This window comes from Macrosteles quadrilineatus, unplaced genomic scaffold (assembly GCF_028750875.1).
Source record: "Macrosteles quadrilineatus isolate MER2022 unplaced genomic scaffold, UCM_ALF_1.0 Scaffold_6__1_contigs__length_79288215, whole genome shotgun sequence".
NCBI lineage: Eukaryota > Metazoa > Arthropoda > Insecta > Hemiptera > Cicadellidae > Macrosteles > Macrosteles quadrilineatus.
Window position 1 is genome coordinate 62,339,280 of NW_026542599.1, and position 27,600 is coordinate 62,366,879.

At 34.5% G+C, this 27,600-nt stretch overlaps 2 protein-coding genes and 1 non-coding gene across 3 annotated transcripts in view; 1 reads left to right on the plus strand and 2 right to left on the minus strand.

The window, feature by feature from the left end:
* Nucleotides 1-3,422: 3,422 nt before the first annotated feature.
* Nucleotides 3,423-3,529, minus strand: LOC128997701 (U6 spliceosomal RNA). Its single transcript, XR_008491125.1, has one exon. It is a non-coding gene; the product is annotated as a U6 spliceosomal RNA (small nuclear RNA).
* Nucleotides 3,530-4,925: 1,396 nt separating this feature from the next.
* Nucleotides 4,926-7,586, minus strand: LOC128997565 (uncharacterized protein K02A2.6-like). Its single transcript, XM_054423203.1, has one exon. The coding sequence runs from the start codon at nt 7,584-7,586 to the stop codon at nt 4,926-4,928; it is 2,661 nt and encodes an 886-aa protein (XP_054279178.1).
* Nucleotides 7,587-15,818: 8,232 nt separating this feature from the next.
* LOC128996789 (putative phosphatidate phosphatase) overlaps nt 15,819-27,600 on the plus strand; it is a 49,230-nt gene continuing 37,448 nt past the window's right edge. Inside the window, exon 1 of the mRNA XM_054422255.1 lies at nt 15,819-15,939. Within this exon, the coding sequence (XP_054278230.1) occupies nt 15,882-15,939 (58 nt within the window). The 5' untranslated portion in view covers nt 15,819-15,881. The remainder of the gene's footprint in view (nt 15,940-27,600) is intronic.

A 27,600-nucleotide genomic window follows, 5' to 3' on the forward strand; every position in this document is an offset into this window, starting at 1 on the left:
AGACACTAGACAGACGACAGACGCACAGTGGGAGTGGAGTGTTTTTTTTCATATATTGATATTGATTGTTTCATGGAGCTTAAAAACTAGCTAATATTATTTTTCTTTGATTAATCTATCTGTTGTGTTTTAAATAAAGAATAGATTTGAATAACTTAATGAACTCATTTTATTAAGATGTAAACAGAAAAACAAAACTGTAAAATCAAAACATAAACAATCATATTAAAATAATGATCAGCTGGTATAACAATCCTCCTCCTTTATTTTTCTTCATATACTTACAATCTTCTTATTTGGTCCACATGTCTTTTACACACAATTCCTTCTTCCATTTTAACAAGATAAATAACATTTCCTATTTGTTTTTCAATTTTTCCAACTGTCCATTTGTCATTTGAATTAAGGGAGTAGTTCCTCACCAGCACTCCCTCTCCTATATTAAAGTGTCGCTTTGTTACTTGCATCTCTGTCTCTTTCAAATTAGGCTTCTCTACTAATAGATCAAGTTCTGTTCTTATATTCCTCCCAAACATGAGGCTATAGGGAGACTTCCCAGTCGTGGAATGCTGTGTTTTTCTCAACTGTTTTAGTATAGTGTTAATCTTGCTCTCGACACATCCATTTGCAATTATAAGGCTCTTCACAGTTTGGACCACCCTTTCAGCTTGTCCATTTGACTTAGGACAAAATGGAGCTATGGTTTTTTGTATTATTCCATACCTTGTGAGAAAATCTTTGAAAGGTTTTGAAGTTAGCTGAGTTCCATTGTCTGATACCAGGACATGAGGAAACCCGAAGGTTGTAAATAATCTATCCAATTGCTTAACACACCAAGCTGTGGTTATAGATTTTGTAGGTATAATTTCTACCCACTTACTGTAAGCGTCAACGACGATTAAGTACCACCAACCCCGCAGTGGACCAGCAAAATCAATGTGTATGCGTTCCCAAGGTCCGTTCGGGAGCTCCCATGGGTGAGTTGTCTCCTTAGGTGGATTTTTCAATTTTTGTTGACATATGAATGACAATGTTTCACCATAGCTTCAATTTCTTGATCCATATTCCTCCAATAACAGTAGCTTCTAGCTAGCAATTTCATTTTTGTCATGCCCATATGACCAGCATGTAATTCTTCCAAGACTTGTTTGTGTAAAGTGGAAGGTACACAAATTCTATGCCCTCTGAATATGCAACCGTCTTGTAGACAAAACTCATTATCATTCAAACTGAGTTCTTTTAAGCTTTTTCCTGATATAAGATGATCGTATACCTTTTTAAGTTCCTCGTCCTTTTGTGTTTCTTCTTCAATTTGTCTTCTTGATACAGGCATCATCTCTACTTGATTTATTAGATACCGTTCATGGTCGTCACATACATTTGATACTTCTGTAACAGGAAATCTTGATAAATAATCCACATTAGCATGTTGTGTCGTACTTCGGTATTCAATCGTATAGTCAAAACCCGATAAGAAATGAGCATAATTAAAAGTCCTTGATGCAGTCATAGATGGTAAGGTCTTTGTCGGGTTGAAGATGGCTACAAGGGGTTTGTGATCAGTTATTAAAACAAACTTCCTTCCATAACAGTATGCAAAGAATTTCTTTAAGCCCCAGTAAATTCCCACAGCTTCTTTATCTATCTGACTGTATTTGCGTTCTGTTTTCGTAAGCGATCTTGATGCAAATGCAATGGGCCTCTCAGATCCATTCTTGTATCTATGTGATAAGCAAGCTCCTAGCCCTGTAGGACTTGCATCTGTTGCTAGGATTAACGTTTCATTTGGGTCATAGTGAGCTAGAGTTTGATCACTTGTTATTTCTGCTTTTACTTTCAGAAATGCATCTTCACATTCTTGAGTCCACGTAAATTGTTTTCCTTGCCGTAACAAACCATTCAGTGGTTCCAGTAAGCTGGACATGTTTGGTACAAAACGTGTGTAATAGTTGGCAAGACCCAAAAATACTCTTAGCTGGTGTACATCACTTGGTCGTTTGGCTTTAGCTTCGATGTTCTTAAAAATGCAGTTCATACGGGGGTTAAAAGACAATGAAATTAGAATTAGACTTCTTCAAGAAAAAGATGGTAAAATTTCTTACAACGAAGTGGTACAAACTGCGATTTCCATAGAACAATCTAAATCTGAAAGTTATGAGATTAACCGGAGAGATGGAAATACAATGCTAAAAGAAACTGCAAACATTAACCGCCTACAATCTGGATACAAAGACAAACAAAGTCAATTTAAGGGAAACAAACCCATAGTTTCATTTGAAGATTTAAGAGGCAAGTGTTACAGGTGTGGCAGTGAACAGCACAAGGCTAATTTATGCAGATTTAAGAACGAATTCTGTAGGAAATGTAATAAGATTGGACATATTTCAAGGGTTTGCTTATCTAGAAGTGGAATTGATGTAAGAACTGGGAAAAACAAGGAATTGAAATCAAAACATAAACAATCATATTAAAATAATGATCAGCTGGTATAACACTATCCTAGTATATATATATGCATGTAATAAAATAATAATGCAATGATTAAATAAACAAATAACCAAATGAAACGTTCTTATTTATAAATTAGAAATCTTTTGGAATTTTAAAATAACTATAGATTTTTCCAAACACCACTAACTTGCTTCATCATTATGCCATGAATCATCGGTGATGTTATACGGATAAAAACACAAAGGTATGGTGGCGAAACTTAAGATTTTCAGTACACACATAATTATGTGTGTATCAATGACTTTGTGGTTATACTCAATTATCTAATTTAATAATATTGAGGGTAAACTTAACTTAGTCACTTTTTTTGAGTGAAAGTCTGGAAGATGAGTTAGTTTGTTAAAACGGTTTTATATAGCTTATTTCAAGAAACTTTGTTCCCATGGTGATTACAGCTAATCAAGCAACGAAGTTACTGATGTAAACTCAATATTATTTTAATCTAAAGCTATATCTAAGGCTATAGGCTAGTCAATGCAAAATGGTACAGTCAATTAAAACTGCCACATAACTCAGTTAAAGGCGGTCGTTCAATCACGTAGAGTTGCGTAACCCAGGTTCAAATATTATTAGAATTACCATTTACTATACATACCGTATATTAATATACTACCATAATTATGGTAGTATAGTAATATTGATTATGGTTTAACTGACACATATTTTTACATAAAACTAATTAAACTTTGTACTTTATAGTTTAATTTGTTTAACTTTACAGGGTTTCCTAGATTAATATACAATTCGTAATGCTTTATTATTGCCCATAATAATGTAATTAAAAAACCCCAATGATAAAGGTTTTAATGGGGTTAAATATTACTATTAAATAATTTACAACGTTATTTAATTATAGTGTTACAGATTAGTAATTTGTCTTTAATTACCGTTCCTAAAAAAAAGAAACTTCAAAAAATGTGGAACGCTTCACGATTTTGCGTGTCATCCTTGCGCAGGGGCCATGCTAATCTTCTCTGTATCGTTCCAATTTTAGTATATGTACTGCCGAAGCAAGTACGGAGGGCGTTGACAACCGGCATGTATATACGCGACCACAACTTGCTCAGATATCGACGAATGGGTTGCACTTTTAGTACACATTTTTAAGTATTAGTTTGTATTTTTATGTACTTTATTTTAATTATTCCATTAACTTTAAGTTCATTTTATCATTCGGTGGCGTTGAATGTTTGTTAAAGTCCATATTAAAGTCAACAACATGTTTTAAAAAGTATTAGTTCGCGATGAAGAAACTCAGTTCGAGATGAAGCTACGCTCTAGCGGCGCAAGCCGTTACTACTAGCCATACTGCTAAGCACAGTACCGTATTCGCAACGATATAAAGTAGTTCTTTACATCGTTGGGTATTCGTCGCCGATTATATATTATTACTAGCTGTGTACCCGTTCTACGCACGGGGATCTTATAATATTCAGTTGAAACCTTCTTATATAAAGAACAGCAGTTGGTTTGCATATTTTAAGATATGCTGGCCAAACTATTATACATAGCTTCATTTTATGTTGTTTTTTGTTGTTCCGGATCGGTATGACAATCAATAAAAGGTTAAATTACCTCTGTGTCTGCCGGTCGATCCTATAACGGTAGGCTTACTTTTATTTTTACTATCTGATCTCGTTTGCATGGCTCAATCACGTCCTGGTTGAAGTTCGTTCGCTACGCTCACTCACCTGTATGTTGGAGCTCGTTCGCTGCGCTCACTTTCCTTCAGGTTAGCTCGTTCGCTACGCTCACTTGCCTTCAGGTTAGCTCGTTCGCTACGCTCACTCGCCTCCAGGTTGCAAATTAGCTGTTGTCATAAATGTAAAAGAAATAATAGTGCTAGTGCTGCACCCTGTTGGTAATCCTTGTAACTTTAATGCTATTGAACATCACAGAACAGAACCAACTTGTTTAATTGAAACAGCTGTTAAGATTCAATAATTTCATTTCTCATAAGGTTAACATGGGCTTCCAGAAATTCAACGTCAAAAATCGACAAAAACTTGATTTTCAAGGGTTTACTGTTAAATATCTAACTGTCTCATATTCGATGAAATACGTCTAAAACCATCTCATATATGTATAGTATTTGGAAAATAAGTTTCAGGCGGGACAGTGCTATAGTTATTGAGGAGTAGTTGTAATAAAGTGCGTATTTTAGCGTTACCAAGAGAATGACAGATAGACAGACAGACAGACAGACAGACAGACAGACAGAAATTGAGATAAGGTTTGTGTTCTATTTCTTATTTAAATAAAAATTAAAAGATCAAAAGAAACTAAACTGTTTTAATCAAGACACTAATACAAGACAATATTATTAAAGAAAAGTAAATAAAATCATATGGTTAAATATTAGTTAAATAAGCATAGAGGTTAAACATCTTTCCCTTTGAGTTTCTTTTCAGATTTTAGTCAGGAAAACGTTTCGTAGGTCTTATAATTCTGCCTCTTGATGATTGTTTTATTGCAGCTTCTTGATTGGGAGTAGTTGATCGTGAAAAAGGTTTACTTTTATCTTGAGTTATTCTAGATGGTGTAGTAGTTGTTCTTTCAGTAGTATTTGATAGGGAAGAGTTGTTTTGAGTAACAGTAGTAAATGGCAGAGGATCTGACGTTGTATCTTTGATGGATAAAGGAATAGGATTGTTCGGTTTGGTTGTATTACCTTTGTAAGGCAAAAGGTGGTGTCGATTCCTTCTCAACGTAGTGTTTCCTGTCTTAACCCAGTATGACCTTGGCTCTTGTCCTAAGCTGATAATAATACCATCTCTTTTTAGGTCTTGGATCCATACTTTTTTACCTACAGGCAGCGATGGAAGTTCTTTTGTAGCGTAGCGCCTATCGTAGTTTCTCTTGTAAGATGCTTTGTAAGTATCTTCTTTTTCCTTTAGTTGAGAGAGATCGGGTTTGATTTCAAGTTTTTTAGGTAAAACAGGCAGGTTATCTCGCAGTGATCTGTTGTATATTAGCTGAGCAGGACTGTATCCACTTGTGGATAGAGGTGTATTGCGGTAGGTTAGGAGGGCTAAATATGGGTCGTCTTTGTTTTTCTTTAGTACACTCTTCGCTATTTTGACTGCAGCTTCAGCTGCACCGTTACTTTGGTGGTAGCTTGGACTGCTTGTCACAAGTTTAAAGTTATAGCTTTGAGCAAACTTTTTGAATTCAGAGTTTTCAAGACCAGTGTATCTGGTAGCAAACTGTGTACCACAATCAGATCGTAGCTCAATTGGTATACCGTGACGGCAGAATACAGATTTGCATTTTTCGATTATTTCAGCAGTTGACAGGTTCTTTAATGTAGCTATTTCAAAATAACGTGAAAAACAGTCAGTGATTACTACGAACCATGTTCCTTCAAGTTTAAAGAGATCAATCGCTGCCTTTTCCCAAGGACGAGATGGAAGCTCACTGGGCAAAAGGGGTTCATGATGTTGTGTTCTATGTTCAGTACATTTAGGACAATCATTAACAAATTTCTCAATGTCAAGTGACATTCCTGGCCACCACATACTATTGTTGGCTCTAAGTCGACATTTCGTTATGCCTAGGTGGCCTGTATGTATTCTTGTCAACATTTCTTGTCTAAGAGTTGTCGGGATTATGAGACGTTCTCCTCTAAGCAATAGTCCGTCACAAAAAGAGATTTCATCCCGAACTGTGAAGTATGGCTTAAGATTATCGGGAATCTTAGTTTTATCAGGCCATTCAGTTGAGCAGTAAGATTTAATTACCCTGAGTTCTGAGCTAGCCCGCTGTGCCGATGCAATTCTATCAAGAACCATGTCAGTTACATAGGCAATGTTTCTTGTTACTGTGTGGATGGCCAGTTCAACTTCCTCATCTAAATCATAACTCTCTTTAGCTGCTACAGGACTTCTTGAGAGACAATCAGCAGTGGCTAAATGTTTGCCAGGAGTGTATGTCACATTGTAGGAATATCTCATCAGACGAAGTCTTAGTCTTTGAAGACGGGGAGTCATATCATTGATCTCTTTAGTAGTCAAAATACTTACCAAAGGTTTGTGATCTGTTTCTAGCGTGATGTGCTTGCCCACAATGTAGTCTTTAAACTTGTCACAGCTCCATGTTAATGATAGAGCTTCTCGTTCAATGTTAGAGTAGTTTCGTTCGGTTTCGCTCAGAGTGCGTGAAATATAAGAAATAGGCTTCCAATTCCCATCTGATTGTTGTTGTAAAAGTACTCCACCCAGGCCTTGTGTAGAAGAGTCAGCAGAAATCATAGTCGGTTTATTTTTATCATAGAATGCAAGTTGAGGTGGAGAAGACAATAATTCTTTCAATTCATCGAATGCTTTTTGTTGTTCACAACCCCAACACCATTCGTTTTTTCTGCTTAGTAGGTCGGTAATGGGTTTTAGTAACCGGCTTTTGTTAGGTATGTATTTGCCAATGAAGTTCACCATACCAAGTAACCTTTGAACTCCTAAAATATCTGTTGGAGGAGCCATTTTTCGTATAGCTTCGACTTTGGTCTCATCGACTTTGATTCCTGATTCAGATAAATGGTGACCTAAGTAGGTTAGCGAGGTTTGAGAGAACAAGCATTTGTCTTTGTTTAGGGTGAAGCCAGCACCTTCAAGTTTGGTAAGTACTTCTTCTAAGAAATAGTCATGTTCTTGTTGAGTTTTCCCCCAAACAATTATGTCGTCCATATGCGCAAGTGCATTCATTTGACCTCTAAGGGTTCGATTCACGCATTCTTGGAACACTTCTGGTGCAGATGTTATTCCAAAGAGTAGTTTCAGAAATTTAAAACGTCCAAACGGTGTCAGGAACGTTGTCAAATCTTGGGATTCTTCGTCCAATGTGATCTGCCAGAATCCGTTATTAGCATCCAATTTAGAATAGCATTTTGCTTCTGAGATTTGGGCAAGTGTTATGTCGATGGGTTGAATAGGATAGTATCTTCGTTTGACGCATCTGTTTAATTTAGTAAGATCTACACAAATGCGAACTTTGTTAGAGTCCTTCTTTGGCACAACAACCATTGGAGAGCACCAGTCTGTGGCATGATGTACCTCAGCAATCACCCCCATTGACACCATTCTTTCAAGCTCTTCTTTAGTAGATTCCCAAAGAGGAAGAGGAATTCGACGAGGCGTGTTGATTGCAAATGGATTGGCGTTATTTTTCAGTTCTACTTTGTATTTGACATCAATGGAACCTAAGCCTTCAAACAGTTTGGGGTGTCTGTCATACCAGTCATTACTGGATGGCTGTATTTCGTTGATTCGATTAAGTAACTGCAAACTTGTTATTGCAGGTTTACCTAGAAGTGGCTGGGAAGTGCCCTTAGAAACATATATAGTCTCATAACATGTTTTGTGATTATGTGATAATTTTACAGTAGCAGTTCCTAAAATTGACAGAGCTTGACCATTTGCGCCACTAAATGTTTTGGATGTGGGAGTGAGCCTGATTTTCTTATTCAGTTTAATGTCGGAAGGCAAAATCGTTACGTCTGCTCCTGTATCAATTTTGAAAAGAACATCATCACTGTCATTCATATTTAACACTACAGACCATGGATCATCACGCAAGTTTTTTCCTACAATGCCAATGAATGTTTGAGGGTCTATGTACTGCGAGCAAACATTTTCAATGGGTGTTTCAAGGTCAGTATCATCATATTCAATTTGACTGACTTTGTTTGATTTGCAAACATTTGGAAAATGACCAACTTTTTTACAAAACCCACATTTGTATTGTTTAGCTGGACAGTTGAATCTTTTGTGTAAAACTGTCGAACCACACCAAAAACATCTCTTTTCGACATGGGACAGGCTTTTATTGTCATTAATCCGCTTAAAATTTTGATCATTGTTTGATTTATTGGGAATAATGTTTGTCTTAATTAAATGTTGAGTATTTTTATTTATTAATGCTATGTCAGTCAAGTTAAGAGTTTGTTTCTGTCTTAATAGTTCTTCAGATCTACGGATAGTGTTTATAGCTGTGTTTAGTTTTAATTCGGGTTCAAGTTGAAGACGATCACTTAGTGTTTCGTCCCGCATACCAATAATCAAAACCATCAGAATCATCTCCTCTTCAATTTGACCCCAATCACAGTTTTTTGCATGATTGTGAAGGTCTGTGATAAAGTTCTCAATCGGCATGGAACCTTGTGTAAGTTTTAGAAACCTAGCCCGTTCAAAAATTAAGTTCTTTTTAGGAAGGAAATGATCGTCAAACTTCTGTATAACAGCTTTGAAATTAGATTTGTCATTGTCATTTAAACTGAATGAATTAAGTATGTCCTCTCCCTTTTCCCCCATACAGTAGATAAGCATGTCAATCTGATGCTTTCCAGAATGTAGAGCTAAATTACTAAGAGAATAATACCTCCCAAAACGAGTCTTCCATGTCTTCCAGTCCTGAGGGTTGAAGGAAAAGGCTTCAGGAGGCTTAATGTTTAGGGATACGGGTTCTTCATTCGACTGCGCCATGTTCTATTTCTTATTTAAATAAAAATTAAAAGATCAAAAGAAACTAAACTGTTTTAATCAAGACACTAATACAAGACAATATTATTAAAGAAAAGTAAATAAAATCATATGGTTAAATATTAGTTAAATAAGCATAGAGGTTAAACAGTTTGATTCGGTTTCTCTGACCTATGAAATGTAAAAATAACCAAAAAGTTCGTTATTCTAAGCAATGTACAGACAAAACTCTAATTTTATTTATATAGATAGATGTTATCAAAGATAAAACTACACAGTCAAAAGAATAAGTAAATACTCAGTCCCTTTTCTGTGATTAAACCTACTCGTTAGTTGGTATATGTTATTATTTTGGCTATATACCATGATAGTTTAAATTTCTACGCCACAGAAGTAAAATTTATGGTATAGTCAATGATATGAAACATATTTTAAATCACTCTCTAGAAACTACTCGATATCAGGAGATAATCATTAACTAGTGCATTATGATGTATCGAGTTAGTCTTAGACAAAATGTTTCTCTCATGCGTTTAAATGGATAAAAAAAATTTACAGAAAACCCAAGTACTTTTTTGAGAATAGTATTATCATTGACTATTGGATACTGAAGTTGTATACTCGACGATGTCAAGGAACTTAGGTACCGCGTATAATGTAAATCTCCTTCAATTATTTTATTGGATAAAAATTCAAGTAAACAATTTGCTTGGTACAGTATATGTATGTAGGTTTGCTATTTCACTAGGCCTAATAATTATTTTGAGTAATCCTTATTGATGCAAAAACACATTTAACTTTATCAGAAATTGATTGGGAACATTAAAACAGTTTCACAACCAAATCTCTATATTTTATACGACAACTAAAGAGTGTGAGTGTTAGTGTTGTTGTTCACAGCTAATTTAACTATGGAAGTCTTATACACTTTTTTGAAAGACTTGGTCGAAGTTGTTAAACTTCTTACCACTAAACTTAGATTTTTTCTCATTACCTGACTCCTTTGGTAACTCAACCTTCAATCTCTTTGAGTAACAACAGAAGGGTCTATTTCCGTTGGATGTCATGTCATGAAAACATCTGTTTGTTGTACAAGAAACAAATAACACGCCACTGCAGAAAGGGTTGGGCGAGGCTTACTTATAAATAATTTGTTGTCTGGTTTTCTTTAAGTAATTTTCAATCCAAGTAGATTTAAAGTTCCAATTCCACGAGTGGAATGCATTAATTACATAATCATTGTTTGTAAATATCGTAACGTAAACGCACAGGTGAGGACTTAAAAGCTACTGTAGAATAATCGGAATATTTTTTTCACCACCATATGATTTTTTTGGCTGTATTACATACGTTAATTGGTGGCTGAAAGTTACGTTTTGCTGACCATGCCAGCTGTCATCGTAATTTGGGGACCGAGCAGGTTTTTACAGTTCGGGGCCGCAAAATCAGCTGTCCGCTTACTTAAAACATGAATGCATTCTAATCACTGAGCTATAATTCTAACTGGAGGTAGCACTGAATGTCAAAGATGCGTGTCGCCAGCCGCCATGTTTGCGTGAGGTGTGAGTTATAAGAAGCCATATTATTGCTATGGCTATTATTATACTTGGCTTAAAATACCTACTTTGTATGGTCGCCATTTCAAAGAAAATTATTAAAGTATTAAAAGTATTCAAGTATGACAAAAATACTCACTGCTATACCAACCTAGTTATAAGAAGCCATGTTATTGCTATGGTAAGAAAACTTACTGCTATACCAACCTAACAAAATCAGCGACACGCTTTTGACAGACTTCTGCCATGGCAGTGCTACCTCCAGTTATAATTTTAGCTCAGTGATTCTAATACACAATCAAAATCCGTAGCATTTGCAATAGAATTGTGTTATTGTCACCGTTGCCTAGCAACTATTTATTTTTATTTTGGCTGATTCCTCAAATTATTTCTTCACATAGGCTAACCTTAAAGTTGTAGTTGTGTTGACTATCAGTGTGCATTATTATAGTGGTGAATAGTGGTGAATAGTGGTAATAGGGTATAGTGTGGTGAAAAATAGCGTTCGTACCACGGACCGAAATGGTTTTGCAGCTCGAGATAGTTTTTAAGTTCGAGACTTTTCGGCCCTAGGTACTATTGCGTTTAATTGTGAAACATATTTCATGTAGAGTACAGTTACATTACGGTTCATTATATATTTGGTAGATTGCAAAACTATCGTCTTCTTCAATAATAAATCGGATGCCTTAAAAGGTGCAACACATTCTCCGTGTGTTTAAATACTTGTGAAAATACTTATTTCACATTTGTATCGCAATAAACATATTTTATATTCATTTTGAAATCATCAGAAACATAAAAGTTTGTTTAAATCAATAATGAAAGTGTTGGGGAACGCCGCCAACGTAGAAGCATAGATAAAGGGAGTGTCTACTCCTTTTATGTATGGTAGAATCATCTCGATTCACTGAGAAATAGATCCATTTCCCGAAATGTATTTTGATGTGCAACATTTTTCACACAACTACATAAATAGGATACGTAGATTTTTATTTGGAAGGAATATTTCAGTTTGATCGTGTTACTATTAACCTACAAACAAAAGTTAATATCTCTTGTTTTTATTCCCCGTTAAACATAGTTTTTTTAATTCATTCGCCAAGGACAATGAGTCCATGAAATCTCCATATTTGCGTGACAATGATTTCTCATTAAATTCATCACGAAAAAAATTTACTAAAGTTAAAATACATTTTCGGAGTATTTTTAGTTTCTTAATGCAACAATAGTTACACAGACTTATGGTTTGAGAAGAGGGGCGGACGGGGACGGTAACACCAGATAATTTACGCCAAGTCACTGTTTAGGTGATCATTATCATCGCAGCCTCTTTCAAAGAAAACGTTTGAGGGGCGGCTCAAACATAATTAGCCCTCGTTCGTAAAATAAAAGGACCCTCTCCTCGCTTTTATTTGGGGCATGGCGGCTTTGTAAAAAGTTGTTTTTCTGATGTCTGAGTCTTCGGTTTACGATCTTCCTGTTTCGAAACAAACTCTCTTCTCACAGCTACTGTATTACTCTATGAACAATATCGATTTTGGCTTCCAATCGGAAAGTATACAATGTTCAACCTAAAAGAGTGATTTTTATTATTGGAGTATGTTAAAACTAAAGAAATGTCGTAAATGGCAATAAAATAAAATGTACCAATCTCCTGTTGCTATAATATCAACGTGTCAGAAAGCCACCGAAGTAATCCAATCATGCTCCAATTATGCTTCGAAAAATATTTTTGGCAAATTGCCAGAAGAAAATTTTTAAGTGTTGATTTAGGATTCTACAACGGTACTTCCCGTCCTATTGTAGATTTTAATGTCCAGTCAAAAACGTTTGAAACGTATAAAACGTTTTCCTTTTTTGCAGGGTTTTCAAGAATGTTTTATTCTCATATCATCATAGGACTAGCAATATTGTGCAAATAGATAAATTCATTTCGTCTAAATAATTATAAAAGTTTGCAAAATGACAATAAATAAAGCGTAAACATTGAATCAACCCCTGTATCCACTGGAAATAAATCTTCATCTGCTGAACCAATAAAAATATTTAATCTATTATAGCCTAAGTCAGATATATTGACACAACAGTGACTACTCGGTTTACATGACAATGATAACCAACGATAGTGCCAATAGTCAAAACTGTATCAATATTTGTATTGTATCACTGGGTAATTTTCTCTGGTCATTCATAATTTTCGTAATTAGGACAGAAACTATTTGGAAAAAATATTTTCGACTATATTAATACAGCTAGACATTCCATCCCTATGTAAAAGTAATGGTTGTAGCCAGTTTTAAAATAAAAACCGTCATAGTTGATGTGAGCCACCGACAGACTACGGTGATGTATGTATTACTGATTTCTGTCGCATACATGAACATTTTTACCAATTAAGCTTATTGAAATACTTATTATGAGCTATAGCAATTGTTAAGACCCATAAACTATGTCAGCAAAAAAAATGTAGAAAATGGACTCATGCACATTCCGTGACCCCGTGACTGGCTCACACAACTATGTTCTTATTTATAAAAAAAATGCCAATAAATTAGATGTCTAATTCAGTATCGTATATTCAATGGCTATAATAAGAAAGACATATAATTAAGTCGATGATCAGTGAAAATTTTGCTACTGACTTAGATAAGCTGTTGTTTATCCAAGACCACTTTGAATACCAACGAATAAAGACAGCTTTGTCCAGTATCAAACCATCAAAAAGCTACTAAATTTTCTCAGAATAGAGCCAACGGTCTCCTTATTGTTGCTCAACCACCCAAAATCCAAAACCACCTCGTCACTCTCTCCCCACACATTCTTTCGGTTTCCAATCTCAGATTGACATCATTATTCCCGTCGCACCTGAAAGCGTAGGCTTCCGTGTTAATCGGAACCGGGTGGTCGGTAGAAGGTAGAAGCTAGACCGCTGAATTTACATCAGAATGCTGTCGGTATTTCTGAAACGTGATCCTAATCTGCTTGTGCCCTTGTCATCTCATTTTTTATTCTAGTGGAAGAGTTGGTCACCTCAGCATGTGTAATGAAAATAGACACACCGCTTGTTGATTATAATGTGTGTGGCGTTCAAGTTTTGATTAAGAGCATGTGTGTTTGTGTATGTGTGGGATGAATTTCTTTAAAGTTGTCATAAATATTTTCAGCTTCAGAGAATTTGATTTGTTGATTGTGAGGAAAATACACATCGACATTTAAAATGTGCAGTAATTTTTACTTGAAATTTGATAGTTCACAATGGTTAAGGTTTTGATTTTCAAGCTATACTAAAAACATAGCATCTTTTCTCTTTCTTATCCTCTTTATCATCACATGGAGACAGAACAGGGACAACCAAATCCATATATAAATCCCAAAGTACTCATGAACTTTTAAGAAAACTACAATCAACAGTTTTAATACTTATGAAGTACCTATCAAATCTGTGGTTGATTTAGGAAAATACTTACGTATTCCTGCCGTTTGTCACTGACAGAAGGTTGTTATTGAAACGTTGCTATGTAAATCACAAAACAACAACTTCATATGAATGAATATTCATGAAGATTGAATGCAACAATACAAAACTAACAGTCTGTAACTTTCATGTTTTCTCTAACTGTTTTTTGAATATATTTTTGTTTATTTTTTTATTCTGTAATATGTATAGTACATTTTACGACAGGGGTAGCTAAAAATTATAACTTATCATTTCGGTGCTTAGGTATGCTATCGCAAGATAAATGTATTACATCATCAGTGTTAGTTGTTAGTATATCATGAAGTAGTTTCTATAATCGATAAAATCATAAAGTCAGCATCAACTTATTGAGAAGTGTAAAATTATCAAGCTTGATTGTTTCGAATCAATGTTTCGGATATAGGTAATATTTGTGATCAGTACCATTTGAGGCAAGTAAACAAAACAAATATAAAGTTGATATTTTTCACTTTGCTGCCCCAAATACCAAGAGTATTTTACTTCTCAAAGCCCGCTCAGAACATCTTCCTGGGTAAAAAATTCAAAATTTGCTATACCGCATGACTTTCTGAGGCATGGTTATTTTGTCTAAAATTCCACCTGACTTAGTCCAGAGGTTTTGCACAATGAAAAACCGATAAGACCGAATTAATCATTACTCGTAGTATTATTTTAAAAATATATAATTTGATACAGTAATTTTTTTTTACATGTGAAAGATTCAAAATTAAAATACAGTTACTGAACATTGTCAACAATTAAATTGTAATAATTATATGGATTAGCACACCCAAGTGGGCCAGACATGACACAAACATACAAAACAGAGTTTATATTTTGACACAAGTTAAGATGTTAGTCTACTTGTGATATCAAAATTCGATGGTTTTGTGTAGGTGTAAATGTGTTGAACAAATGTGATCGGTCGTTGGTCTCTTAGCTAATGATCTTTGGTAGAACATCAATCAGTCTGTCAATCTGTCAGTCAACTCAAGGTATAGGCCTACTAACATAACAACTCTCCATTTATGTACGCAATATATTTGATTTTTATCTTTGTCGATAATATATCAGAATCCCACAAAAAGCTAAGGCGAGTAAACGTATTTTTATACCATTGGGGTTATTCTAAACGAAATGACTATGTATATTTTCTTTGTAAATAGATTTTTGTAAAAAATTTAGTTTAAATACTACAATTTGTATATCTTAAAAAAAGAAATAACTTACGTAAAGTGATTGGAATAATTTTTTTTTATTTTCGTTACATTTATAGCTAGAAAAATGTAGAGCAGAAATCTCTATACATCCGTATGAGAAATTATTTTGTGTACAAACATCGTCACAAACACATTATATTCTGTAAACGAAAAGCATTTTGTAAAGAAATAAGCAAGTTTATAATTTTTTTTCGTTTAGTATAATTGTACAATTTGTTATCTATTATAGGAATTGATGTACTAATTGATGAAGTAAAAATTGTAAATTGACAATATTTTGATAAGGCCTACCCGTTGAGCAATCCACACTCCACTATATTTTCGGATACGATAAATGTTTACATAAATAAATAAAACATCCCTATTGATACAAAATCCAATATTTGCCTCAAACTCTGTGTTTTTACTTAGACGTTTTTCCCGCCTGTAAGGAAATGGTCCAAACCTTTAATTATTTAATGCATCCAATTAATTAAACCGGAATTAATCTCTAAGCGGACAATTAATCAATTGAGAATGAAGCGCTCCCCACCCACTTCCCAATCACTGCTCTAGCAGCTTCAGTCAGTCGCGCGCGGGCTGTGTTCCTACGTACACGTACACCAGGGACGTACGTACGTGTACGTACATACGTACAGGCATGGCTACGTTCCACCGCAACAGAGGTATACTCGTGGATATCGCTTGCACTACTTTCGGTGAGTAAATAATATATTGACATTAGTTAGTAGACTATTGTAAACTATTCGACCTTTTATATGTTTCATGCTGGTAACGTTTGGTTTAGAATTTAACATATTTTCTACTATCAATGACTACACAAGCCTGCATAAGCTTACATACTTCCCCCAAAAAGAACCAAAAAGTTGTAAAAAATATTCTTTTTGCTTTCTGTCAACCTGTGAGAGTTTGTAGAGTAAAAAGACACCTGCAAAATGCAAACAATGTGTAAGTAATCATTGAAAAACACACATTCAGTTCACTCTGTTCAATTTAATTGTTTAATGCATCATGTAATTTCATATCTAACGCTACAATTAGAAACGATTTCAAAATTAAATCAATCAAAGAAGATATTTCTGGCCACAGCAAACAATATCAAGAAACACTTTAAGATCACCCAAACAGTCTAGCTGTCGATCAGCTGGACAACAGTGAATGTGTTTACAGATTGAAAAGTGTTTTTCACGTGTTGGACCTAAAATTCAGATTCGATGAAATTATCAACTATTTTGGCAAAGCATGTCGATTGTGCTTGCTCCCAACCAATTTTTTTAAAAGTATTTTACTTATTGTTCTAAAAGTTGATTAAACAGATTGTAAAATAAATTCAGAAAAAAATTTTCAGTAGAATTTGTATGAAACAAGAAATATTACATGGGTCAATTGCTTTCAACTTGTGACAGAAACAAATAATTACAGTATTAAGCGACAGTAAAATTTAAAGTGTTTTATAAACACCATATACCTTTAGTGCACTATAAAATATAAAACTGCAGTTCTAATTTAGAAGGGTTCATCACGACTTCAATAAAAATGTTGTTTTGTAACATATCCACATTACATAACATAACATAACATATCCTGATTGTTTGAATATAAATGTCATTAAAACTAAGAATATAGTAATCCTACTGTAAATATTGAAGTAAATTTGAATTTGAAAAGTCCATAAAAAAAAAATAAACATGTGATCTCAGAGATGCAACTATAATAAAATTAAATTTAATTTTCTTTATAAAACAATGATATTCACAATTATTGTGGAAATGCATATATTTATCGTGTTATAAAAATCAAAGGGGGATTTTACTTAAAGTAGGAAAATTAATTCCAATGTTTAATCATGCCCAGTGTTACCATTGAAATTCGACTTGGTGATATATTTATAAGAATGTATACGTTGTAGTTAACAAAATTTAACATTAATTAAATCAAGTTTTTTTTTCACTGAAACAACAGTAGTTTAGAGGTACAGTATATTTAGGATAATGTAAGCAAAGGCTTAATTTAGGGTAATGTAAAAACTCCTAAAGAGCATTGCCCTTAAAAAACATCAACATACATTGCGTGTGCATTGTCTTTAAAATGCGTAGAAAATAAAGGCAAATCAATGCAAACTGTAAGCATAGTAATGTCTTTACGCCGTATTTCTAAGGTAAGTCACCAGATGCATTACTTACCCAAGACTCGAGTGCTTGACCTATGACTTATAAATTGACTGATAACATTTTACGATCGTATCACTAATGTTACTTAAAAACAAATATTTAACATCTAGGCAGTTACCATCGACTACAAAATTTTCGGACAATCTTCGCGAAATCGTTTACTTTGTCAGCACCGATAAAATACCTTAATGCGTTTTTGAACAATCGATCAAATTAGAATGATTTTACATAATCTATATTTATTGCTGCTGATTCGAAAGCTATTGAAAGATAATTCAAGTGGCCATTGATCAATGAGCGATATATCTTAACTTGTCGCGACAACGTATTTTCTGACAATGCCTAAGTGATACATTGTTTGTAATATGGCACAATTGGACTTTTGTTTTAGTGATAAACTATTTTCTAAATTGTTGATATTAGAATAACTAATTTGGTTTTTGTTTGTAGTCTTCTTTTTCTACTGTAAACATTGTAAACTTTGATGTATGTTGGTTATGCTACTCAGCGCTATATAGGCATAAGGTTTAGTTTTACAGTGAATTGTGGCAAGGCCGTTCATGACCATCGATGTATAATAACTTGACAAACAATACAGAGAGTCTACAAAAGTGTAGTACAATCTCACTGTTTCTCAACGTGCATTGCTCTACCTGTGTTGGTACCACATGCTAAAGTTAAGTCGTATTCCTAAATTTTGCAGAGTTTATCTGAATAGATATTTTGACCTACAATCAAAATTATTGTCTAGCAGATATCATGAACGAGGTTGGCCAAAAAATAACTTTCTCGTTTCTCCACATCAAGCCATGTTATTTCCTCTTATTGGGCAAATTGCATCGTCTACCGGATAAAAACGTCTCAATTGATTGTGGTGAAATTACGTTTTATTAAATTCGAATGTGAATAACCAACTAAATAGTCTGGATGCAGACACCAACAAATTTTCTTTAATATCGTTTATTGGTGGCCTAATGACAAATGCCATGGTCTGAAATCGACTTCGCTTGGGATCGGACCAGCAGTCTTCAGATTGAAGACGAGCTATATAATCCACCAACTATAAAAATACAAGGTTTAACGTGAGTTTAGATCTGTTTACAACTGCACTGGCTGTACTCTTATCTGTAAATGGTGGCATCATAACAGGTAGACATCTGTTAGGTAACTGACACTTGTGAACAAACAGCTGATCTAATTCGTCTCCGACACGGTTAGATATAGTTAGAGAGAACTATTCTAAAAATGCGGTATGAACTAACGATTTTTGTAAATATGTTGAGAAAATATGTTTATGCATACAGGGAAATAAAATATCTCGTTTTCAAATGGTTTGAAGGTAAGAATGTCCAAACTTGGGGATTAGTAGTTGGAATCATAGCATGGTTGTTTGTTGGTTTATAATACAAATTTATTGTTGATTATAAACTTCTACAATGGATTAAACACGTACAGTATTTCTTATAGCTTTGCCATCCTTATGTGGAAACTGGATTCTAAAATTCCCCTTCATAACATTTTTCTGTGCGGTACAGTGTATATACTAGTGAGACGATTGTTGGTAACTACTAATTGTTTTATTTCACACCAGGCATTAGAACACTTTTTTACTATGTAAAAACGATTTTGCTTATAAAAATATCGTATCTTCTGGAATTTTAGTGGTAGACATCCACACTATATTTCATTTACACTCCAAAAATAATTTAGCTAACATAAGCATTCGCAAACGTATTCGGACAACAACAAAAACGGATTAACGATTTTACAATAAATAAATATACTTGGTCTACTTATAGAGGTGTAGTCAATGGTATAATGAACTTTTCGACAATCCAAAAATGTACCCAGTCTGGTTATTTTCACTTGACGCTCGCTGGTAGGCTCTGTGGTATGTTTCCCATTTACTACGTCTGCTTACTATAAGGTCATACTATTTTTATGAAAAAGTATGTACTTATGGTAAAATTTAGAAAAATCTTAAACTCGACGTACTGTACGTATACAAATGTAGCCTAAATCGTTACTGCTTTCAACTTAAATTAAAAATTAAATAATCCCGATTTGCAAAAGTCTTTTACATCTAGATTTTAAAATGATCTTGGACTAGAAAACCGCCGAGGCCGAATCAGGCAGAGTGGCTCAATGAGCCCAATACGTGTAGAGCATGTGTTATCATCTCGACCTTGGACCTGTAGAACTGAGGAGAAACCTGCTCTCGAGAGGGCACTACATCACACCTGCAGATGATCAAAGGGACAAAAACCCTCTCAATCATTTGAGTGGTTCATTTATGAGGTTTTACCGTGTTAAAACAATAGATTGAATAACTAAAGAGAGATCGTGTTTTGAAATCTTAATTTATCGTGAATAAGAGTGGAAGAATAATGGAATAATGGTAATTGATCGTACAGCTTTGAAGAGGATATTCCCACCTATTGCACATTAGGACTACCCAATGTGTTCAGTATAATGGGTCACAGGAATCAGAACTGTTTGGTAAATAAGTACCAAATTTTACATTTAAAACAAAAATATTTAGCTACGAAATTTTGCCAAGTTTTGGTTAATTTTTTTCGTCTCGGTGTAAGTTTTAAATGCATTTGACAACTCAACACAACCCCAGGGTTGAAGAGGATTTCTTCAAACTGGTAGACAGCTTGAAAGTGGACCTAGGTTTGAAACCTCAGGCTAAAAAACTACCATTGACAGGTTAAAAAGGTAAACCTTTTTATCTGTACTCATTGTTTATCACTCGGGTTTGAATCCGTCAAGCTTATCATATCCTTCATCAGAGCCATGGAATTACAATATCCAAGTTGCGAACCATTGCTTCCGAAGAAGCCTAGTTTCACCTAATTATTCTTTTAGACCCTATAATCAAACATTTTATCTATACCTCAAGAGTAATTCTATTATTCCATTCTCATCCAGTATATAAAATAACTAGCAGAGTACCCGTCCTTCGTACGGGGTTGGCATATAAGTATAAAATCCTTATTGCAGTTATACTCTAACTTAGCGTTTGGAATGGGGGAGAGGACACAATTTGACCAAATTTGCTTCTTTAAATTTACGGTATACTATAGTATTGCACATCTACAATAGGCATAATATTCTACCACTTCACCTAAACAATAGAAAAAAATAAATTGTTAAAAATTCGCAAAATATCACAAATTATACATGCAATTAAAAACATAAACATAACTGTAACCAATCCTACTTTGACAGTTCTCTTTGCCTATCACAGTTTTTTGTTGCTGCTTAGTTCAAATTAGCTGTTTTCATAAATGCAAAAAATAATAGTGCTGCACTCTGTTGGTAAATCTTATAACTTTTTAATACTTTCGCATATATCATAGAACCAACTTTGAAACAGCCTATACTCATAAGGTTGACATGGGGAACTACAGAGCCACTGTATATTTTTCGAGTTAACTTTTCCCATACACACATACACACATACAGCAACCACCTCTTTTTTATAATAGTATAGATAGACAATCAAACTATACTGCGCAGAAGAGGAAAGTACCTCTGTTAGGTAAAGGTGACTAACAAAGTCACATGTGCAGTTACGTAAGTTCAATGGAAAGTATGTTTTATCTATTGTTTTGTGTATGGTTCGTTTCAAACCGTATATTTCATAGCAAATTACACAATGATGAAACTAAACTATTTTCCTAGCAATCTACACTTAAACCAGTAATAAAACTGTTTACAGTTATTGCTAAGTAAACTAATAGATCATACATGGTAATTACTTATGGATTAGATTAAGACTGAAAGGAATATGTAAAACTACCATCGTATGCCTAACTTTTTATTTCTTTATCGTTTCTTTGGCACAGCTACGCACTTTGTGAATGTATTTCAAGCTGAATATGACCACTGGGTTGAGTTTAAAACGGAGATGATCTGTGTGGATCTGGTACTAAGATCACTTGATTTTTGACCTGGGTCAATTATTTAAATCCCCCATATAAAGGACGGCTATAGATCCACCTTTTGTTTCAGCTATCATAAACTACAAATATTTCAACCAAATTGCACTATCTATATACACAATGTTACTTGTTATGGGGTTTTATAAACAACAAGAAAAGCGTGTACTGAAAAATTTACCTTCCATATACTTCTTTTTCTAAAATCAGCGCATACAATAACCGTACTTGAGTAACACAAGAAACCAAGGCTAAGATTCTACAATAACATGACAAGAAGTCCAAGGATCATCAAAGTCAATGGTATAAGGTAACACTCATTTAAAAAAAGTAGGGCTATAAATCGATGAATTATTTTAAATTAGTTTCTTAAGCAAACCCCCTTACTATAAGGAATACTATAATTGAATTTTTTCATTGTATTAAAGTAAAATAAATGGCTATATCGATTTCAGTGAAGAAAAGTATAAAGGCATAATTTGCTTTTGGTCGCCCTACCATGAAATGTCAAATCCTGACCTATTCAACCCTGGGAGGTGCTTTTGTCTACCTTCATAAAACTGACCTGATTAAGTCCACAAGAATTCAGGCATCAATATTTTTTTCGTAATAATCATACTTCAATAATTTATTATTGATGTCTTAACATTAACGATCATCTATATTACTGACTAGCTGTGTACCCGTTCTACGCACGGGGATCTTATAATATTCAGTTGAAACCTTCTTATATAACGAACAGCAGTTGGTTTGCATATTTTAAGATATGCTGGCCAAACTATTATACATAGCTTCATTTTATGTTGTTTTTTGTTGTTCCGGATCGGTATGACAATCAATAAAAGGTTAAATTACCTCTGTGTCTGCCGGTCGATCCTATAACGGTAGGCTTACTTTTATTTTTACTATCTGATCTCGTTTGCATGGCTCAATCACGTCCTGGTTGAAGTTCGTTCGCTACGCTCACTCACCTGTATGTTGGAGCTCGTTCGCTGCGCTCACTTTCCTTCAGGTTAGCTCGTTCGCTACGCTCACTTGCCTTCAGGTTAGCTCGTTCGCTACGCTCACTCGCCTCCAGGTTGCAAATTAGCTGTTGTCATAAATGTAAAAGAAATAATAGTGCTAGTGCTGCACCCTGTTGGTAATCCTTGTAACTTTAATGCTATTGAACATCACAGAACAGAACCAACTTGTTTAATTGAAACAGCTGTTAAGATTCAATAATTTCATTTCTCATAAGGTTAACATGGGCTTCCAGAAATTCCACGTCAAAAATCGACAAAAACTTGATTTTCAAGGGTTTACTGTTAAATATCTAACTGTCTCATATTCGATGAAATACGTCTAAAACCATCTCATATATGTATAGTATTTGGAAAATAAGTTTCAGGCGGGACAGTGCTATAGTTATTGAGGAGTAGTTGTAATAAAGTGCGTATTTTAGCGTTACCAAGAGAATGACAGATAGACAGACAGACAGACAGACAGACAGACAGACAGAAATTGAGATAAGGTTTGATTCGGTTTCTCTGACCTATGAAATGTAAAAATAACCAAAAAGTTCATTATTCTAAGCAATGTACAGACAAAACTCTAATTTTATTTATATAGATATGCAATAAATAAATGCATTGTGTAGTGCCGTCTTAATATAAAAGAAAGGATCGATTCTAAGGTGCAATTTCATCACCTAAAATATGTAAAATGATGTATACACAGTTATTGGTAACATGAGCTCTTTTGCAGTAGCTATAGCCTACAGTATCCTTGTTACATTCTAGGTTGCGATGCGGGGGTAAAATCCTCCTAGGGGTAAAACTACTAGTTTAATCATAAGCTTAAAGACCTTAGAACTTGGAAACAGGTTATTAAACTTTATTTTACAAGCTTTTATTTTGTGTAGAATTTCTGACCTGGCCACTGCGCTTGACTGTTGATATCAGGATATTCACTTCCTCTTGGAGGGGTAGCGTTAACAAGGGGACTGTAAATGATGGCGCATCAAAACTCTCCTTTGAATAACAACATTCAATACATCATAGTGAAGTACTGAGCATCAAAACACTATTGAAATACCGAGCGTCAAAGCATTAGTGAATTAGTGTGCATAAAAACGCTGTTTTAAAAAATGGCGCACCAAAGCACAATAGTGAAGTACTCATAAAATACTCTAGTGAAGTACTGAACCTCAAAAACCTGGCCGTACATTTGTTATTACCGCTCAGACTTTAAATCACAAAATTTAAAGGCCGAGGCATATTTCAAATATTGGCAATTCAGTTTTAAATCGTTTATATCAAAATTAATTTAAGGTGGGTAACAATTTTCTTTAGTACGTTTGGAAAGGTTAAAAGAAAAGACATCTGTAAAGTATACCATACTTTTTGGCCCGATTCTGATGCAATATCCTATGAGTATTACCCTACCCTAACAATAATATACATCATAGAACTTTTATCTCTAAATGGTAAACTGAACAAGGAGCATCATTCATATCCAATCAAAGACTGGCTTTGATGACTCCCCTTTGACTAAAAAGATTCAGACGCAATTATAACGCTTTGATTTACAACAGACTGCGCTTGTTGGGATTTTCTCATCAATAGAGCTTAGCCAAAACGTCCTTCACGTATTCTTTTACATATGATGAAACGCCGTATTTCATACCGAAAAACATATTTCAGTATCTACCCTATTATGGTACTTTAATGTCAACAATCCAGTCCCTAAGATTATATTGGATACTTTGGTTTCAACCCAAGATTGCTTATTGGCTACTTTGGTTTCAACCCAAGATTGCTTGTTGGCTACTTTGGTTTCAACCCAAGATTGCTTATTGGCTACTTTGGTTTCAACCCAAGATTGCTTATTGGCTACTTTGGTTTCAACCCAAGATTGCTTATTGGCTACTTTGGTTTCAACCCAAGATTGCTTATTGGCTACTTTGGTTTCAACCCAAGATTGCTTATTGGCTACTTTGGTTTCAACCCAAGATTGCTTGTTGGCTACTTTGGTTTCAACCCAAGATTGCTTATTGGCTACTTTGGTTTCAACCCAAGATTGCTTGTTGGCTACTTTGGTTTCAACCCAAGATTGCTTATTGGCTACTTTGGTTTCAACCCAAGATTGCTTGTTGGCTACTTTGGTTTCAACCCAAGATTGCTTATTGGCTACTTTGGTTTCAACCCAAGATTGCTTATTGGCTACTTTGGTTTCAACCCAAGATTGCTTATTGGCTACTTTGGTTTCAACCCAAGATTGCTTGTTGGCTACTTTGGTTTCAACCCAAGATTGCTTATTGGCTACTTTGGTTTCAACCCAAGATTGCTTATTGGCTACTTTGGTTTCAACCCAAGATTGCTTATTGGCTACTTTGGTTTCAAACCAAGATTGCTTGTTGGCTACTTTGGTTTCAACCCAAGATTGCTTATTGGCTACTTTGGTTTCAACCCAAGATTGCTTATTGGCTACTTTGGTTTCAACCCAAGATTGCTTATTGGCTACTTTGGTTTCAACCCAAGATTGCTTAGTGGCTACTTTGGTTTCAACCCAAGATTGCTTAGTGGCTACTTTGGTTTCAACCCAAGATTGCTTAGTGGCTACTTTGGTTTCAACCCAAGATTGCTTATTGGCTACTTTGGTTTCAACCCAAGATTGCTTATTGGCTACTTTGGTTTCAACCCAAGATTGCTTAGTGGCTACTTTGGTTTCAACCCAAGATTGCTTAGTGGCTACTTTGGTTTCAACCCAAGATTGCTTAGTGGCTACTTTGGTTTCAACCCAAGATTGCTTATTGGCTACTTTGGTTTCAACCCAAGATTGCTTATTGGCTACTTTGGTTTCAACCCAAGATTGCTTAGTGGCTACTTTGGTTTCAACCCAAGATTGCTTAGTGGCTACTTTGGTTTCAACCCAAGATTGCTTAGTGGCTACTTTGGTTTCAACCCAAGATTGCTTAATGGCTACTTTGGTTTCAACCCAAGATTGCTTAGTGGCTACTTTGGTTTCAACCCAAGATTGCTTAGTGGCTACTTTGGTTTCAACCCAAGATTGCTTAGTGGCTACTTTGGTTTCAACCCAAGATTGCTTAGTGGCTACTTTGGTTTCAACCCAAGATTGCTTAGTGGCTACTTTGGTTTCAACCCATTTGTGTCATGGTCACATCATAAAACGAGAATATTATTCGTATTTGACAATGTACCGGACAAGAATGTTACATTTCCGTTTGAATCTGTAAGCCCAATTATCTTGAGTTAAAACCATGATAACCAAGTAATGTTGGGTATTGGTGAACTTTAGGTATGTTAATTACCAAAATTATTCTAGCTTATGAGTCTAGAGTGATCATGGAAAAACATGAATGCACCTGTAAATTATACAGAAATAACTCGTTCAAATCATTCAAAAACTCTGAATATGGAGCGATACATGTAAGCCTATAAAACATATGCTTAACTCATCATGGGAGTTAAATATATCTACTTTGTCTTAAAAATTAATTGCGTATCAAAAGATTTACTGAATATCATTCTAATCCAGTTTGAATACTGTACCAAAGGAACAGTTCCGTTCTTTTTAAAAACTCCCCAGCTGTTTTCCAACTAGCTTACCAAAATCATTACCAATTATTTAATCCGATTCCAATTCAGCAAACAGAATTTAAATAATAACAAACTAGGTGAATTGTATTATGTGGTTTTATCGACAAATTATGCTTGTATTTTATAATCCTTTCAACTCAAAGTGTTATTAGATAAGTAAAATTTTCTAAGCTTAAATGTGACGATGATTAATAAAAGCAAACCTTTATGTTTTTCATGTAAAATCAAATTCAAGTATAAAAGGATACTTTTAATTCACTTATGCATTAAATCAGAGCTCTTATCCTTATCGTCCATTAAGTTCCTTGTGGACTCCGCACTTGACTTAGTTCTCACAGTCGCCGAGAGTTTAAAAACACTTCCGATATCGTCACCGAAGAGTTATGCTCTTTACACCCATCGCTTCTATACATTCTCAAATGAAGTCACTGTCAGTAATGTGCATGGCTCATCGTGAGGGAATGTTTACAAAAAGTACTGCTAAATAATTTAATACTTTTTATTTAGCCATACAAATACGAAAATAATTTACATTTAGCAATATACATTATTACTCGTTTTTATGTGTCTAATTAACGTATGGTGTTGAGATGAATGGGACAATAAAATACCGTCAGTCAGCTTAGTTTCAAAGATTATACATTATACAACTTTCTGTCCAGCTCTGATTTTTCTGATAGCAGATAACTCACTTAGGTTTTTGATTTTATCAAGTCATAATTATATCCTTATACCAGAGCCTTCAGGAGAATGTGTTTGTTAAACTCCAAAATCCAGGTAATTCTCGGGCGAGTTAGATAGGTTTGATGGACAGATTGGAATATACATTTTATATCGAAGAGATATCACGCTAATCACAATGAATATTTCAAGAATTCGGTATAATAATTCAACGGGTTTTAAGAAAAGAATTAGGCTTGATAACGATCTTACCATTTCAACGTAATGGTTTTGTAAACAATATGTAAACAAGATAGTACAAGCTTTGTACTAATTCAAAAATAGAGAGTTTATTTAATAGCTTAACTTAAAACTTAAAACAAAACTTTTAACTTGAACAAAACTTGAACTTAAAAAAAAAACACTTTTGTTTATGAATCAATTGATGAATTGGTTCCAAAGTATTAGTACAAAGCCAATATTCACGGTTTCAATAAAGAATTATTTATTTTAAATATAGTCGTAAAATGGATGTCATTATTTGAGATGTTGTGCACCTGTTTATACGAATTCCTTTCATCCGAATATGGTGATAAGGTTATAGCACGGTTATTAGAACAGAAACGGTACGGATCTAAACACAAACAAAGATTTCACAGGTCCGAAAGTACACATGATTTTATTGATATTGGAACTGTCAAACCAGCTGTTTACAGATATTAGTATAGGCATTCGGGTTAATTACGTCATTTTTTACGATTATGATCCGTCCTGTTTTTGTCCTAATGTTCGTGGCTTGGTGTTCTATAGTTAATATTTGTACGTTCCGTATTTTCGTTTAAATTAATATTCGAGCGATCGACAGAAAATCTTCAGTTATGAAGTAGTTTCAAGTGTTTCAGAGAGGTTTGTTGAGTTCTTTGTTGGTCCTAAATCGAAAAGTAATCAAACGAACAAATAACCGGACGATTTTTGTGTAG